The 15,242-nt window shown below is 43.8% G+C and overlaps 1 protein-coding gene across 1 annotated transcript in view; it reads left to right on the top strand.

The window, feature by feature from the left end:
• The window catches only part of LOC119383690 (CRISP/Allergen/PR-1), a 34,182-nt gene that overhangs the window by 6,027 nt on the left and 12,913 nt on the right, over window positions 1-15,242 (top strand). Inside the window, exons 2-5 of the mRNA XM_049412622.1 lie at window positions 4,887-4,997; window positions 7,563-7,886; window positions 12,506-12,593; window positions 14,373-14,548. Of these exons, the coding sequence (XP_049268579.1) occupies window positions 7,599-7,886; window positions 12,506-12,593; window positions 14,373-14,548 (552 nt within the window). The 5' untranslated portion in view covers window positions 4,887-4,997; window positions 7,563-7,598. The remainder of the gene's footprint in view (window positions 1-4,886; window positions 4,998-7,562; window positions 7,887-12,505; window positions 12,594-14,372; window positions 14,549-15,242) is intronic.

A 15,242-nucleotide genomic window follows, 5' to 3' on the forward strand; every position in this document is an offset into this window, starting at 1 on the left:
TAGTAGAAGTAGAAGTGTAAGTGTTAGCTAAAAGCCGACTTCTTCTGTCTCTCATTGCCATTAGCAGCCATTGTTTACCTCCAAGGTAGTGCCTGGTGAGATTTCTCCTGTGCGTGATTAAACAATAAAAATTTTGTTCAAAACGCCGTTGATTGATGAAATAAACCAACGAAAGACGCCAGATGTTTTGTAAAAGCAGAACGAAAGAACGCTAGATGTTTTTCTTAAAGTGTAGTAGTAGTAGTTATATGTAGCCACCTCGCCCGATCGTCAACGGGCGAGGTGGACCGGCAACGGCGTGAGGACCCTGCCGTACGAGAGTTAAATCACACTAAAAGACATACTTTGCGGGCGATACACTCTAGTGAGCTTTCAACTTTTCGTCTTAATGTACATGATAAAGAAATTATTTCTACGAAAAACGCAAGGCACACCTTGAGCAATATGTTTGGTTTTGGGACGCTAAATGGAACCATGAGGCGATGCGAAGCCGGAGCACTTGCACGATCGCGTTCCGTTGGCTTTCGTTGGGCATGCTACCGACCTCGCGTCGTGGAACGCGCGTCCTGTCTTCCCTCTAGCCTTGCCTTTAATTCGCACAGGGCGAGCGGGGAATGCGGTCGCTCTTGGCGCTCTTTCGCTCGGGAGCGGACTTCTTCCTTGCATTTCACCGATCACAAGTGATAATGAAGGGACCACGTAAACCAACAGTACAATAGAAGTTTGATGTTTAATATATACACGATGTTTCACACTCTTTATATTATGTACTGGGCGCATTTCACGGAAGAGTTTCACGGTTTACAGATGATTCCCTCCGTAGCTTCGCCCCACTCATCATCATTCACCCCGTGGATATGCTGTGATTTTTTTTGGTTTGGATTAGCGTGATGCTATGAGCGAGGCCGATACTTTTACGACGCTTGCGCTAATCTCGCTCCCTCACGGTGCGTTAAAGCATTGACAAAATTGAACTTCTATTGAAAACGCGCTGAATGGGATGGACGTGTAACGCGTTGCAGGGGAGGCCACAGTAATGACGGAGTACTTTACTTTACCGCTCCCATAGGGCAACACCACCCCGGCGACCGGGAGCGTGGTAGTTTTAAAGGGCGCGTTGGTGAAGCCTCTAGAGTCTGTTACTGTGGCGCAGTGGATAGCGTGCCCGGCATCTGTTGTCGCGGACCGAGCGGTCGTGGGTTCGACGCCCGTTGACAGAACATTTTCTTTGCCATCTGATCGTCTACATTTTTTCGACGTCATTTCCGTGACGGAAATACGTCACTGACATCTTCGTGGACCCCGGCATCAAACAATTTCGTGTTAAAAAAACAGGAAGGTAAGAAAAACGAGAGGCCCTCAACTGTCTATCTCATGGATGACACCTCAGCAGTAGCTCTCTGGGGGAAGGGATAAGGAGGGGTTTAAAGAATAATAGGAAAGAGTAGGGGGATCCGGTTAGCAGAGTTCATGGACTGGGCAACGATCGGCAAGGGGCACGAGGACACCACGGAAAGGCGAATCTTGATCGGTCAGAGGTGCTCGGCTTGGCGGACGAAGCAACCGTCACGGCATGACGATCGGGGAGAGGCGGAGAAGATGGCATCGCGGACGACCCAACCGTTGCTCATGAAATCCCCGGAGCGAACCCTTGATCCATAGAGACTATGGATGCAGCTTTGAAGAAGCTGTAGTTCACTGCGTGTGCAACTTATGGTCCCGAATGCAAGTGTGTTTTTTTGGAGCGGTTGTTACGCTGACTGACGGTTAGGCCTAGCCCCGTATAAGATCCCCAACGGAGAAATGCGCGCCTCGTCTTGCGTGAGGAGTGTTCTCAGAGCTTCCTTTCTTCTATACTGGAGAGATGGGCACGGGCACCCTGATGTCCGACGACTTTTCCTTGGATTTATGGATTCTGTATAAACAACAGGCTTTTGTCATTTTTAAGGTAAGTTAATTTTCGTTGCGTTGTACGCTGTATTCGAGAACCACAAGAAATTGACTGTGTGCATCACGAATTACATGTGCGACATGTTTTAGCGGTTTAAATAAGCACCTGATTTTTAACCGTAATTGCCATTGTTATTTCATGCAATGCTTGAACATAGGTTTGCACTGCCACTATTTATAAGTTTGTTCATAGCGAAGTGTACCTGCGTCACAATTACTTCCTTTGCAGTGTATTTTGTTTCGTTACTCAGTTCTGTGATACTGTTCTGTCAACTTGCAATATATTATGGGAGCATCATTTCTGAAACTTGTTTTTTGTTGACTGTACACTGCTGCGCACTTAGTGCGTGTGAACAAACAGCTGTGCACGAACATTTGAGATAAACCTTTGCAGCCAGTGAGCCTAAATATAAGTTCATACTTCCTTACAGCTCGAGTCACCTCTCGAGTCACACAATAGCCTGCATACGAGCTTATTACAATATATATATAAATACAGGCAGCTCTTCCCTCCACACATCCGTTTCCTGCTGTGAACAGTGGCCCCCCGAGACTTGCGTGTTTTTCATGGTCGTTATTATAATTTCACTTGAGATATACTAAAAATATTGTCGCTGTACTTGTGCCTTCCGCATCATAACCTGCCGGCAGCTGCTCGTTTCCCTTCCCCCATTATGTGCAAGAAACAGTGTGCATATTCGGGGGAGGAAAAACAAAAAAAAACTAGAAGCATGGGAATGGAAAGCGAGGTTCGTAAAGAAGGGGGGGGGGGAGGGCATAAAGAAAGGAAACGGACATTAAAATACAGATTGTAGAAAGATTCTATTCCTACTTTTTAAAGCTTGCGTTGGTCGTTGAATAGCCCCTTTTGAAGAACAGATTTCAGGGACTTTTCTAAAGCAGGAATATAGAACCTCTTGAAATGTTATACTGGCCGGACATTAGCGGAGAAATGCGACTGATACAGCGGATGAACGGATTTTAAAAGCCTGTTGGAAGACGTTCGTTTCTTCTTGGCCAATCCGCTCCGTAGTAGATTTATACCGCTTTTGTGCTAGTTGTTGAAGAGCCCATTGCCGGTTTGGGAATTTTTAAAAGCGGACGCTAGTAACTTTAGCAAAGCAATGAAATCTGACCACATTCACCACGAAAGCGAAACCGAAACTCGGAAGAGCACTACTGCCATACTCTTCCCAGATGTGCTGAAGGACGAGAATCCTTATGTCAAGTATCGATCGACTTGGTTCTACTGGTTGCGAATGCCATTATAGTACACATAGCGCACATGCATTTACAAATGCAGAACTTAACTGCACTACAAGCGTTTTCGTGAAGAGTGACGTCATTTTGGTCGTTGGTTGGCTGTGCTCCTCTGCGCTTTGGTTTCAGTTTTGCCGAAGAATTTGGTAAAAGTTTATTAGACCGCAGTAATCACCAGAGTGTGCTTTTTGGAAATCTCAAAGCGGCAATGGGCTCTCCGTAGGAAGTACTTAATTGTACCGTTTGATACTAACGCCTCTCTTTACTAAATAAAAATATAACTGTTTGACTTCTTTAGCTAGTGCTGTAATAGATCTTTCTTGCCGTCTGATGATGTCTGCCGCGAGATGAAAACACAATTATGAAGGCCGCGAGCAAAAATTCTATTTGCTAGTTTTGTGGACTTTTCTACACCATTTTTCAAACATGCTGAAAGAAAAGTTAGAGCAATTCTGCATGTTCACGAAATGACAAAGCTCTCTCGATACTAATAAGAACATTATGGCATACGAAGCCCCAACTTTGTTTTGTGCGTAATGAAAGACGCATATTGTCGTTAAAATGCATTTAATTCATTCGAAAACTCAATTATCCCGTCATGGCTGGTATTGCCGCTCAGAATTATTCATTGGTCAAAACCTAGCACTTTGTAAAGGCACCGATGAATCGCACGTCATCATTCGTGAAAATGAGTGCGTTACGCAACTGTGTTGAGGAAGTCCAAGGTTCGAGGTTCATTTCCAGGCCTAATATGCCCCACCAACTGCAATGCTATGAAATGCAGAAGATAAGCATTCTGAGGGAGATATTTCCTCTATGCGGTCGCCTCACCACAATCGCAAAATCACAAGGTCACGCCACAGATATTCCTAAGTGCGTGCAAGGTGGCTACCGAGAATGGCTGCGGACCAACACCGATAAGATAGAATTTCAAATGCAGGACCGGTTGAGGTCCGTTCACAATAAAACACAGACGACTTGATTTCTCTGGCTGTTACAGATAACGATATGTCGAGATAGAGTTCTAACTCACATATAAAAAGAGGCAGTCAATGCAGTAGTTCCGTTATTCTTCCCTGAAGTCCCCCCAAAGTTTATTGAGGCCCTCGTTGGGGCAAATGCATTAATTCCCAGTCGGCGAGCATCAATGCAAGTGGATTAAAGGAGCTGGTGCAGCGTTAGAAAATGTGGTCATGAGTTACCGAAATAATGAGAAAATATCAAGAAGGTTTGTGGAAAACTAGTACAACCATACGATTACTTGCTGAAGAATATATTTTCCTTTGGAGCAAAAAGGCCTTTTATTTATAAATGCCCCTTGTGTTTTCTGCGATACATGCCGTACGCGTGTCCCGTCTGGGTTATATTTGCAAGTGACGGCTACATCGAAGCGCCTGTCAGCATCGACGATCATGTATTCCAAGGGCGAGTGTCTCGCTGGCAGCAGTGCGTTTCTTCTGCTTGAACGAACGCGTATATATATACACGCGCCGGTGCTTCCTCCCGCGCAGGAAGCAGCCGCCGTCACTGGTGGGGAGGCCGCGCCCCTTAGACTGGGCCCCGCGGTCGACGCCGGCGCGCTTCCTGTGTTTCCTCAACCCGAGCTCTCGTAACGCAGCGCCCGTCATTACTGCCTTCATCCGCATGCCTTTACACGATACGTCGCTTCCATGCAGGGCTGTAATGTCAAGAACGGTCCACTCTTCTTGGCTGCAGACACCCTCGGTCGGCGAACTTACGGCGAATGATGCTAAAGCACCTGCCTCGCGACAGCCCCTCCTGCTAAGGTATTTGCCATTTTCACCATTTAAAATATGTTTTAAATGTGGTCACTGAGAACCTATGTTTGTTCGGCATCAAAAAGATTATCGCTCTCTGGAAATTGCGTGTCTCGCTTATGCAAACCTCATGACAAGCATCGTAAGCATACAGGATGTTTTTTTATTTTCGCCCAAAACATTGATGTTTACGTACCTCAATATGTAAATGTAGCATGCCACCATAAAACACGAAGCGCAACTTTTCAATTCGTGACTTGTTGAGTGGAGGAAAACATCTCTTGAAGTGCATCAGCAGAACACATATTTTCCCGGAAGAAGCGAGGGCTGCCAATTACGTTACCTCTGCTGAGTGAATGTTATTCCATAGTGACATGCCTTAGAATTCGCTTATGCGCGAATGTGTTAGCATTGTCCAATTGTTTTTGAAGCATACAGAAACAGCTGTAGTGATTTACACAAATATAGCGTGCTGTCGCATGATGCAACCTAACGGATTTGTTTACATAGTAAATAAATATTCTTCATGTTTCTTAATTGGTTGTGGACGATTTGTAGTCGTCGCTTTCGTTCGATTCTTTCTCACTCTTACGTTTACCCGATGAAGACAAGTTGTTCCCTTTCCATAACGTAGAAGATGGTAAACCCTACTCACGAGTGCTAAACGAATGGCACGCTGAACAGCATTGCTGTGAAAATTTGGCGTGTATGAATAACGAGCTGAAAATAATTTAATATTTCGTTCTGAACGTCCAAACAGAAATTTGTACGAAAGCGTACGGATAACCACGAAAGTTCGTAATACGCTTCTCAAGAATAAAGAAATTAAGTATGTGCCACTGGCACTGATATCTGGAGACCGGATTTCAGGCAAATGCCTATTTTGTTCCTTGCGCTCCTATCGTGCCACTTTGATATAAGAGCATGAATTATTGGCTGAGAGGGACCTTTATGCTCTTTTTATAGTGCCTATAAATGCCTATTTTTGGCGTTTGTGCCTAAATGCTTTTAAATGCTTCGAAACGGCTATTTTAAAATTTGGCACTTCTATGAACACTATTTAGCCTCAATTTTCGCTCGCCGGTATATTTTTAGACCGTCATTCCTGTTACTAGGAACAACTGCTCGGATCTATGTGGGGTTCAACTCGTCCTCTAGAGAAACAATCACTAGCAGCAGTGAAATGTCATTCGCCGCCGCGCTGACATGGCGTGAACGGTTCGCCAATGAGAAACCGCGGAGAGCCGTCAGCAGAAAAGAGAGCGAACAGCAAAAAGAAAAAAGAAAAATATGATGTGCACGCGGCTTTTGTTTTGTTTGCAATTTACTTTTTAGGTTGTTCACTCTAAGGGGAGAAATTAGCTCTACGCGATTCTACCCGGCCGATAGGAGGAATCCCTCCCTTCTGGTATTTTAGCGATCCGACTATCTGCTTTTGCTCTGCCCTTCTCAGTCATGCCGAGAAGACACCCAAGAGTGTGCAGATTGGACAGTGTACAGACATCCCCCATCCACTCTATGGGGTATGGGTAACCCCATAAATTAAACGGGAGGATCGCCGCCGCCATAGCTCAGTGGTAGAGCGTCGGACGCGTTATTCCAAGGTCGCAGGTTCGGTACTTGGCGGCGGCAAGTTGTCTTTTCGTCCACTTTATTTTCTTCACATTTATATCATAATTACTACAAATAACATCCCCTATACTTTGCTTTCCTATCCTGTCTGTTATATCTTATAAATGCTGTGTCTAGCAAAGGAAAACGAGCCCTTAAAAAGCCCTTCTTTTGTTTGATTGGGAGTGGACACTTGATGCACCGTGCGGAACACGGGAGAGACCATGTTCTGCAAACCATGCGGGATAAAGCACAATTGCGCGGCTATGTTCAACTGCTGGTGTCTTTGTGCCGCCTTAAACAATAACATTTTCGTTTTAATGTCGTATATGGAGGTCGCGCACATTTTGGTTCCAAATTACTTGCATTTATGTAAAAATTTAATGTGCCTATATTTACGATATTGAAGGCCTAGAACGTCGTTTTGCCGGCCTATTTCTGGCGCCTAAAACAAGCTTTTTTATAGCCTAAAAATATGGCCTCTACTAAAAACGGTGTTAGAAAACGCCGCTTATAGGATTCTAATTGTCAAATATTCTTCTAAAAGTGGCTCGCATGACCTATGGGCTGTCTGACCACACGCATGACCTATCAAGCTGTCTGTCCAGACAGCCGAACATTCCGACGTGCTTGTCATTGGCAGTGGATGGATAGCTACTAGGCCATTCGGTCTGTCTTCCTCCTTTCTGTCGCGGCAATCGCGCGTCTGTTAGTGTGCACACTGGATATCTCAAGTCGCGACACGCGAATAGTCATACGCCGTGAAAATAGCAAGCTGTTGCATGAATAATTTAAAAACAAAATGCACGCAACAAGACATCTGATGATATATTTACATAGGCATTGTAAAAAGTGAGAAACGCCGCCCCCAATAAACACAGCTAAACACTTTTAAAACAAAGAAAACCTTTATTTGCGCTTATTAAAAACAAATCCCCCACATCTGTCTGTGAATTCCTACAGGAAATACACGCTGACCCTCCGCTCAGAAACAAGGCCATGGCGATAAGGAATGCTAGAAGGTTATTATTACTGGCCCTGTTCTTGTCTACCACGTCATGTCCGGCCGATTCTCTTCCTTCGACGTGCCGCCCCGAGTACCAGAAACTGCCAGGTGGCCTGGTACACACCGCCTGCAAACCACCCAACGACAACTGCATCTTCGTCACTACTGGACTCAGCATGGCAGAAAAGGCCGAGGTGCTGAAGGCCCACAATGACCTTCGGTCCCAGGTGGCGCAAGGGCGACTTCCGGGGTTCCCCACCGCTAGAAACATGTACCGCATGGTAGGTTCCACCAGCGCGAAGCATTCTTTGTGGGATACCTCTGCTTAATTATTAATTAATTAATTTATTTATTTATGAATTTAATAATTAGTTTTATTTATTTATTTATTTATTCAAGACGGATTACAGGGCCCAACATGGCCTGGAGTAAGGCGGACAAACACAAAACAAACACAGTAAAAGCTCGTTAATTCGAACTCGGTTAATTCGAAATTACAGTTAATTCCAGCAGACGCCCTAGTCCCGGCGCAGCCTTGTGCATTTCTATGGCAGAAAACTCCTAATAATTCGAACGCGTCGGCAGGCCCAACGGTTAATTCCAAGTGGGAGCCCCTGGTTTTCATCGCTCCTCGTTAGCCCAGCGTGATCACAACGTTTTGCAAAACCAAACGAAACCAAATTCAATGGAGATGCAAAACAACAAAACAGCAGCATTTCTCAGCAGATGAGCATTCGGACGCAGCGCAGGATCTCTTGGGCAAGCTGCAAACAGAGTCACGACTGAATAAACGCGCAGCAAATGCAAATACTGATTACTTTTAATTTTGATTGCGTTAACTCGGCCGGTTAACTCGGATTGCGTTAACTGACGCAGTGTGGCGTGATGTCCGTTCATTGTAGCACCCGCCCGCTAATTTGAACTCCTCTTATTTTGAGCAATTTTATAGTCCCCTTTGATTTCAATTTACCGAGCTTTTACTGTATCAGGAAAGCGATAGATCAATAAATGCAGGACCATAAATTGCGAAGTATTGTACAGGGCACTAAATGAGAAATTATGCAGGGAAAATATTTCAAACAAAGAAACAGCATGAATTCTTCATTCTAAAAAGACAGGGCGTGCAAACACGGGCAAAAGAAAGAAGTCAGGACACCACAAACGCCGACTAACAACTAAGCGAGTAAAAGACAAGAAGCGGACCGATATTTGTTTCGCAAAACACACCAACAAATTCACTGATTGCCGTACGAGTGTGGTGTATAAGGTCCCTTTCAGCTGCGGCCGCTTCTACGTAGGACAAACGGTCCGATGCATTAACCAGAGATTGTTGGAACATAAGAGATCGCTAACAGGAGGCTCACCTTCTAATCTATCTTTACATTGTCGAGATTGTAAGTGCACGCCAAAATTCGATGAATGCGCAGCGTTGCACCGTCATAGATATGAAAAACGCGCCTGATGATTGAAGCATGGCATATCGAGAATAGTGGTGGCGCATGCGTGAGCCAACCGTCGATTAACTCGCGTAAAGATGAAATCAAATGCCTTAATAGTTATCATCCACGTAGACCGCCACGCGTGCTGGATTGATAGGTTCGCCTGTTGCATGGGCATGCGCAGATAAGTTGTCGTGCCTTCTTTCTTTTCAGCCGCTGTGCGTCTCTTCAGTTGTTAGTCGGCGTTTGTGGTGTCCTGACTTCTTCCTTGTGTCCGTGTTTGCACGCCCTGTCTTTTTAGAATGAATACTTACCAAGTAGCACAGCTCTCTGTTATTCTATGAATTCTTCAAAGGTATACCACACTAGTGATAGCAACCTAATCAATATTATCATCAGCATCGTTTATTTCACCTTCGAAGGCCCAAAGATTGTAAGAGGGGCAATTGGTTGATTAGTGGTCTTGAGAGACACTAGTAGCGTGCAGTGGGCTCCTCCCCCGTTGGGGCATTGGCAGAGCATGTGCTCTAAATTGGCTACTTCCCCGCGACGGGAGCACGAGCTGCTAGTGTATTTATCCGAATAAGTTTTGTGAAAAACATCCAAATTTGGGTACGAACCCGTCTATGGAAGTCCAAGTGTCATATCCTGGGCCCTGTGTTTTTTCTGTGAGGAGGGGGGTAGGCCCTCCGTCCTAGGTATAAGTGCTGTGACACCTTATTGTGTGTGGTGGGCTGTTCTCTGATATCCAACGCCATGGGCAGGGGAGAATCTCTGTGGACGTGGAACGTTAGACCTCGCGCCTTGGTGTGGGTGGGCGAAAATTGTAAAGGAAAAGTTCAGCAGCGGAGCTCTTTACGCTCGCAGAAAGTCCGTAGGCCGTGTACAAAAATTATCATCATAAACCGGCACGGGCTGTCTTTGTCTTCTTCATTTTCTTCTTCTTCGCCCGCAACACCTGAGCGATGTGTCCGGCGTGGGATGCAATGCTCTGAGGGGCGAGAGAACGAGCACAAAGAGAGAAAGAGAGAGAGAGAGACGGAGAGGAAGAAAGTGATAGGAAGAACGAGGAAGAGAAAGGGAACAAAGACTGAAAAATAGAGAGAAAGCGATAGAAAGGAACCGAAACAAAGATCAAGACAGAAAGAAAAATAAAGAAAGAAAGAGAAAGTAATAGAGCGAGAGCAAGATATAGAAGGAAAGGAAAAGAAAGAGAGAAAATGCAAGAAAGCGAGAGCAATACATAGATAAGGAAAAAAAATAGATGGAATCATACAAATAAAATCTATTGAATAAACAGATAAAAAAAGAGAAAGCGAAGGAAAGAAAAAAAAGAGAACAAATAAAGAGCGACAAAGAAGGCCGCCAAGAACCGCTCATCGTTTAGGCGAACCACTAGTTCAAAGCTGCCTTAATTTTTTAGATGCGTCAGTGAACACAATTACTGCATATGAAAATATAGACAGAAAACAGCGTACTGTAACGCAGTAAACTAATGAGCAATTAAATACAAACAAAAATATCCTAACACTATTGCATGAGCAGCCGTCACTGCTAGAACTAATAGGAAGTTCAAATTTTATATTATATGTAACTGGTGTATGGTAATCATTTGTTTAACACAACGGGTAAACTTATTCCTATTTGTTTAGAAGCGCTAATTACCATATAATTTGCATCTTATTGCTAGTTGACATGAAAAGGGCAGTGGTCAAACTACAACAGTGTACGCTTTCATAAGTGTCGGCAAATTTCTATAAGCGCGAGTTACCGTGTCCATCGTTGCAAAGCATGGTAGCTAGAAATGCGAATAAAGTTGGTAATTAGGACAAATAATATTCAGCTGTTAACATCGTCCGAGTAACGTCGTCGCTTCACTTGTTTGCATTACGTGTTATAGCGCAATTACCCGTACGCTCGCGCTTTTTACGTTACGTTTAAGTGGCAATAATTTACAGCGATAGGTAGCGAGGTACTGGAGGTAGTAAAAAAATATGTCCATTTAGGACAGGTAGTTAGCGCAGTGTCGAACAGTCAGACTGCTGTAACTAGAAGAATAAGAACGAGGTGGAGCACATTCGGCAGGCATTCTCAAATTACGAATGGTAGTTTACCACTATACCTGAAGAGGAAGGTATATAACAGCTGCAGCTTACCGCTACTAATCTATGGAGCAGAAACCTAGAGACTTACAAGGAGGCTTGAACTTAAATTGAGGACGACACAGCGATCAATGGAAATGAAGATGACAGCTGTCGCCGTAAGGGGCAAGAAGAAAGCAGAGTGGCTCATGGAGCGAACAGACGTTGAGGGCATCTTAGTTGAAATCAAGAAGAAATGAACATAGGCAGGGCATGTAGTACGTAAACAAGATAACTGTTGGTCATTAAGAGTAATAGAGTCGATTCTAAGGGAAGACAAACGCGCGAGGGGAAGACAGCAGTTAGGTGGGTAGATGACATTAAGAGGTTCGAGGGTATAACGTGGTCGCAGCAAGCACCGGACCGGGTTGACTGGCGAACATGAGAGACATTTGCCCTACAGTAGGCGTAATCAGGCTGATGATGGTTATGAATATACTGAATCACTTCATGATGTTTTCACGTTTGGTAGGCTTTAACTGCAGGAATGCGTCAGTTGGCGCCACCAACGAGGCAGTGTATGCAACGCCCGAATGCTCCTTGCTTCTCTGGTACACTACCACTTTCGACAGTCGAGCTTCTGGCGCCACACATGCAACTCTTTTAAATGAACACATAGGACAATATTCAGAGCCATTCACAAAGAGAATTCACATAGGGAATTTGCGCACAAAGTGACAACAGCTCCTTAAAGACAACGCCACGATCAACTTAGCTAACTTAAGTAGATTGATTCGCTATATATTCAGAAGCGGAAATATTTCGCAGTTGGCAGCTTCAGTCTCAGTTCGTGAACTGGCCGTATCAGTGTTCTTTGCAGCTTTTGACCGAAGCATTTTAAAACGAAGCAGAAACATTGGCACTAACACGAATTTCAATACTGCTTTTGCCTTGTACCTATTGAGTACAGGCCAGGACACAGCACAGAAAAGCGCAAACAGGATGCCGAGCCTTTCCTGCTTTTCTTTGTGCCCTGCAAACAGCGTAACGCAAGAGCAATATGCATTTCTAACTAAGCCAAGAAACAACAGTTTTTCAAGCAATTAGATGCACGTATATTAACGCTTGTATATGTGTCTTGTCCCATCAAACGTATTTTATGCACATACCAATGTTGCATTACGGCATCGGCGAAGACGACGCTAAGAATGCCCAAGCTGACATACAGTTTTAAACTACTGCGCTTCTCTTTGCACAATGTCACTGCGTGATTTTGTATTGCACTTCTTATTCTGTCACCAGCAAGAATGAACACTTTTATTGTATTTAGAATTGGGTGGTTGGACACAATATACAGGAGAACACTTTTTTTCAGCGCAGAAATGGGATGACGACCTAGCACAGGTGGCCCAGGCGTTCACCAATTTGTGCGATGACAGGCACGACAAAGAAGCGCAGCGAAAAACATGTAAGTTGCAAAATCTTGACGTACTTCGAGTGACTATTAAAAAATGTGGAGTGCAGGTCTTTTGTTTATGCTCGTTAACACACTGAAGTACTTCTTCGGCAGCGACGAGCAGGGAAAGCTTCACAAAAAAATAGTTAATGAATAGCCAAATTGCGATTAGATGCAGTAGTTCTCAGGAATGTGCTAATTATTACATTTTTAACTAAGTGACGGGAAGCCCTCAAGCCTAAATCATGTAGCCTATATAAAATTTCAAATCGTGTGTTTTGATGATTATGTACCTTCAGTAACTTATTGGAATTAATATGAGACGGTAGACGACATCAAAGTTGGCTATTCCAGAGTCCAAATATCAAAACAGAAGAGAACTACCTACCAAACACAGTTACGCAAGGAATGTATCCGCGTGTAAAAACACCAAAATATCTGTTCAGTACGTACAGAAAGGTAAAAAAAAAACAAGAAAGTAAACATTTGACATTTCCTAGTCTCCTGTATGATATTTCGGCGAAATCAAAGCACATATAAATCCGAGAATCACCGCCGTAAATGACGGATAAGAAAATGGTAGGTGTGGCAGGAAAACAGATATACTACGACGCAATGTGGATAATTTTCAGCGCGCACAAAACAAAGACGTAATGGAAGGATACATACGAGCGCTCGTATACATGTCCTCTCTTAAATATATGTTGTGTACACGCTGAAATGTATGCATAATCAATTCTTACCAACTCGCCCAGTTTTCATCACTTTTATTACGATGACATAGATATAAAAGTTGACTACATAGGCAAGTGTATGATTTCTTTATGTATTCACAGATCACAGAAACGCGATGAAACGCCAACATCTACAATGGACACACTAGCCTCCACTTGCTAAATTTGGCAAGTGAAGCTCACGTATTCGATTTAAAAGCGAAGCAAAAAACATGCAAATTGTGGAGAGAGGTTCCTTCGCACTTCGGCTTGCTACTGAAAAGCAAAGGTTGCTTTTAGTCGACAGGGCCACGTTTTCTTTTCTTTTTTTATGCCAAATTGCTATTTTCATTCATGCGTCTTCTTCCCCACATTTATTTCGCTGCTGTTCTTACAAGTATGAACCTATCATCACGGCCAAATCAAGCTCTTCAGTAACACATCTCTACTTCCGAATAACAAAATTACATTTCTCAGCTGGTTAGGGTTTCAAATTTCGCGGTCCAAATTCCCATTATCTCATAATTCTTAGCTGCTGCGCTCTGTTTTTAGAGCTGCAAATTGTTTCGCGGGAGAGATGAATAGGCTTGTGACAACAGAGAAGTTTACATTCTGACTCTGTGAAGCCTACGTTGATATAATAAATGTTTATTTAAATTCTAAACTGCGTTACCTTAGCTGAAAGCCGAACAGATGAATCGACAAAAGTTTAAATATCTTTGAAAACAGTATGAAATACGCAAGAGGGAGTTTCTTGGAGAAATAATAAGCAAACTGGAAAACAGAGTACTACTACGGCATAGATTTTATGTTTGATGGTGATATGGACGTGCTTGGCAACGACGCTAGTTCTATCTTTGAAACCTTTCAATGTGACAACTCTACTCGTTTATTCGTGGTCGTTTCTTTTTATGAATCGATCACGTATTCTGACGTGGAAGGTTCCTGACAAGAACATTATATGCGTTCATGTGGTGTTTTTTTGTTTTTTGTATGTGAGTACGGTACACGAAACTCATATTGATTACCTGATTATTTCGCCGTATCCAACTCGAATGTTCTTCTGCGACAAATGCAGCAAAGTTCCCGAAAGTGGGTCAGAACATCGCCTGGAATTACGAGCCGACGCAGACGCAAGTCGTCGACAGCGCCGGCCGCGTGAAGGACTGGTTCTCGGAATACAAGGACTTCAGTGCGGCCTACGTCGATCCTTTCCACGTTAATCCTGGCCCCGTGGTGACTCACTTCACGCAGGTGAGAGATGTGATTTCTGCATTTGCGATCAATTTACGCCGTTTCATATGTCTAAACCAAAGTAGTGGCTGAACGGTCAACATTTCACTCGGATGGTAGTTTGGTCGCTGTACATTTTGTGTACCCCGTGTACTTGTCATTCAGTAAAGTTCACAAGTGCCTTAAGCTGGAAGTGCGTTGAATAACAAAATAATTTACCTTGTTGCAAGAAATTACAAAGATACAAAACGAATCAGGAAGTTTTCAAGTAAATAAGGTACAGCCAGATAGAATCGTGGTCCTTGGAAATGAATGGGTAATACCTTTCTCCTGCAAGGAATAAAAGGAAGCTCATTGTCACGAAGAAAAATGATGACGCCGATTATGTTCGTGTTCTTTAAATCAGTTGAAACTGCAAATGTTTTGTCGGAGGATAACCATCCGGCCGAATTTGCAGATAATTGTTATATTTCAGGATCGCAAGATATGAACGTTATTAAAACAACAAATATTTCGACTGGCTTTCGTCTCTCTTAGCTTGATATAATGAGATGCCTATAACTCCGAGCCATAAGTTAACCGCTGGGCTCACAGGGCGCCCTGTGTTCGTATACCTCTCATTGTCCGTAGTCGTCTTCGCGCCTTTCGCGTCGGAACATGCTAGACCAACACGTACAGTAGTCCACTCTAACGTACACGGGCATAGGGTTCCCAC

Source organism: Rhipicephalus sanguineus, chromosome 2 (assembly GCF_013339695.2).
Source record: "Rhipicephalus sanguineus isolate Rsan-2018 chromosome 2, BIME_Rsan_1.4, whole genome shotgun sequence".
NCBI classification, from domain to species: Eukaryota; Metazoa; Arthropoda; class Arachnida; order Ixodida; family Ixodidae; genus Rhipicephalus; species Rhipicephalus sanguineus.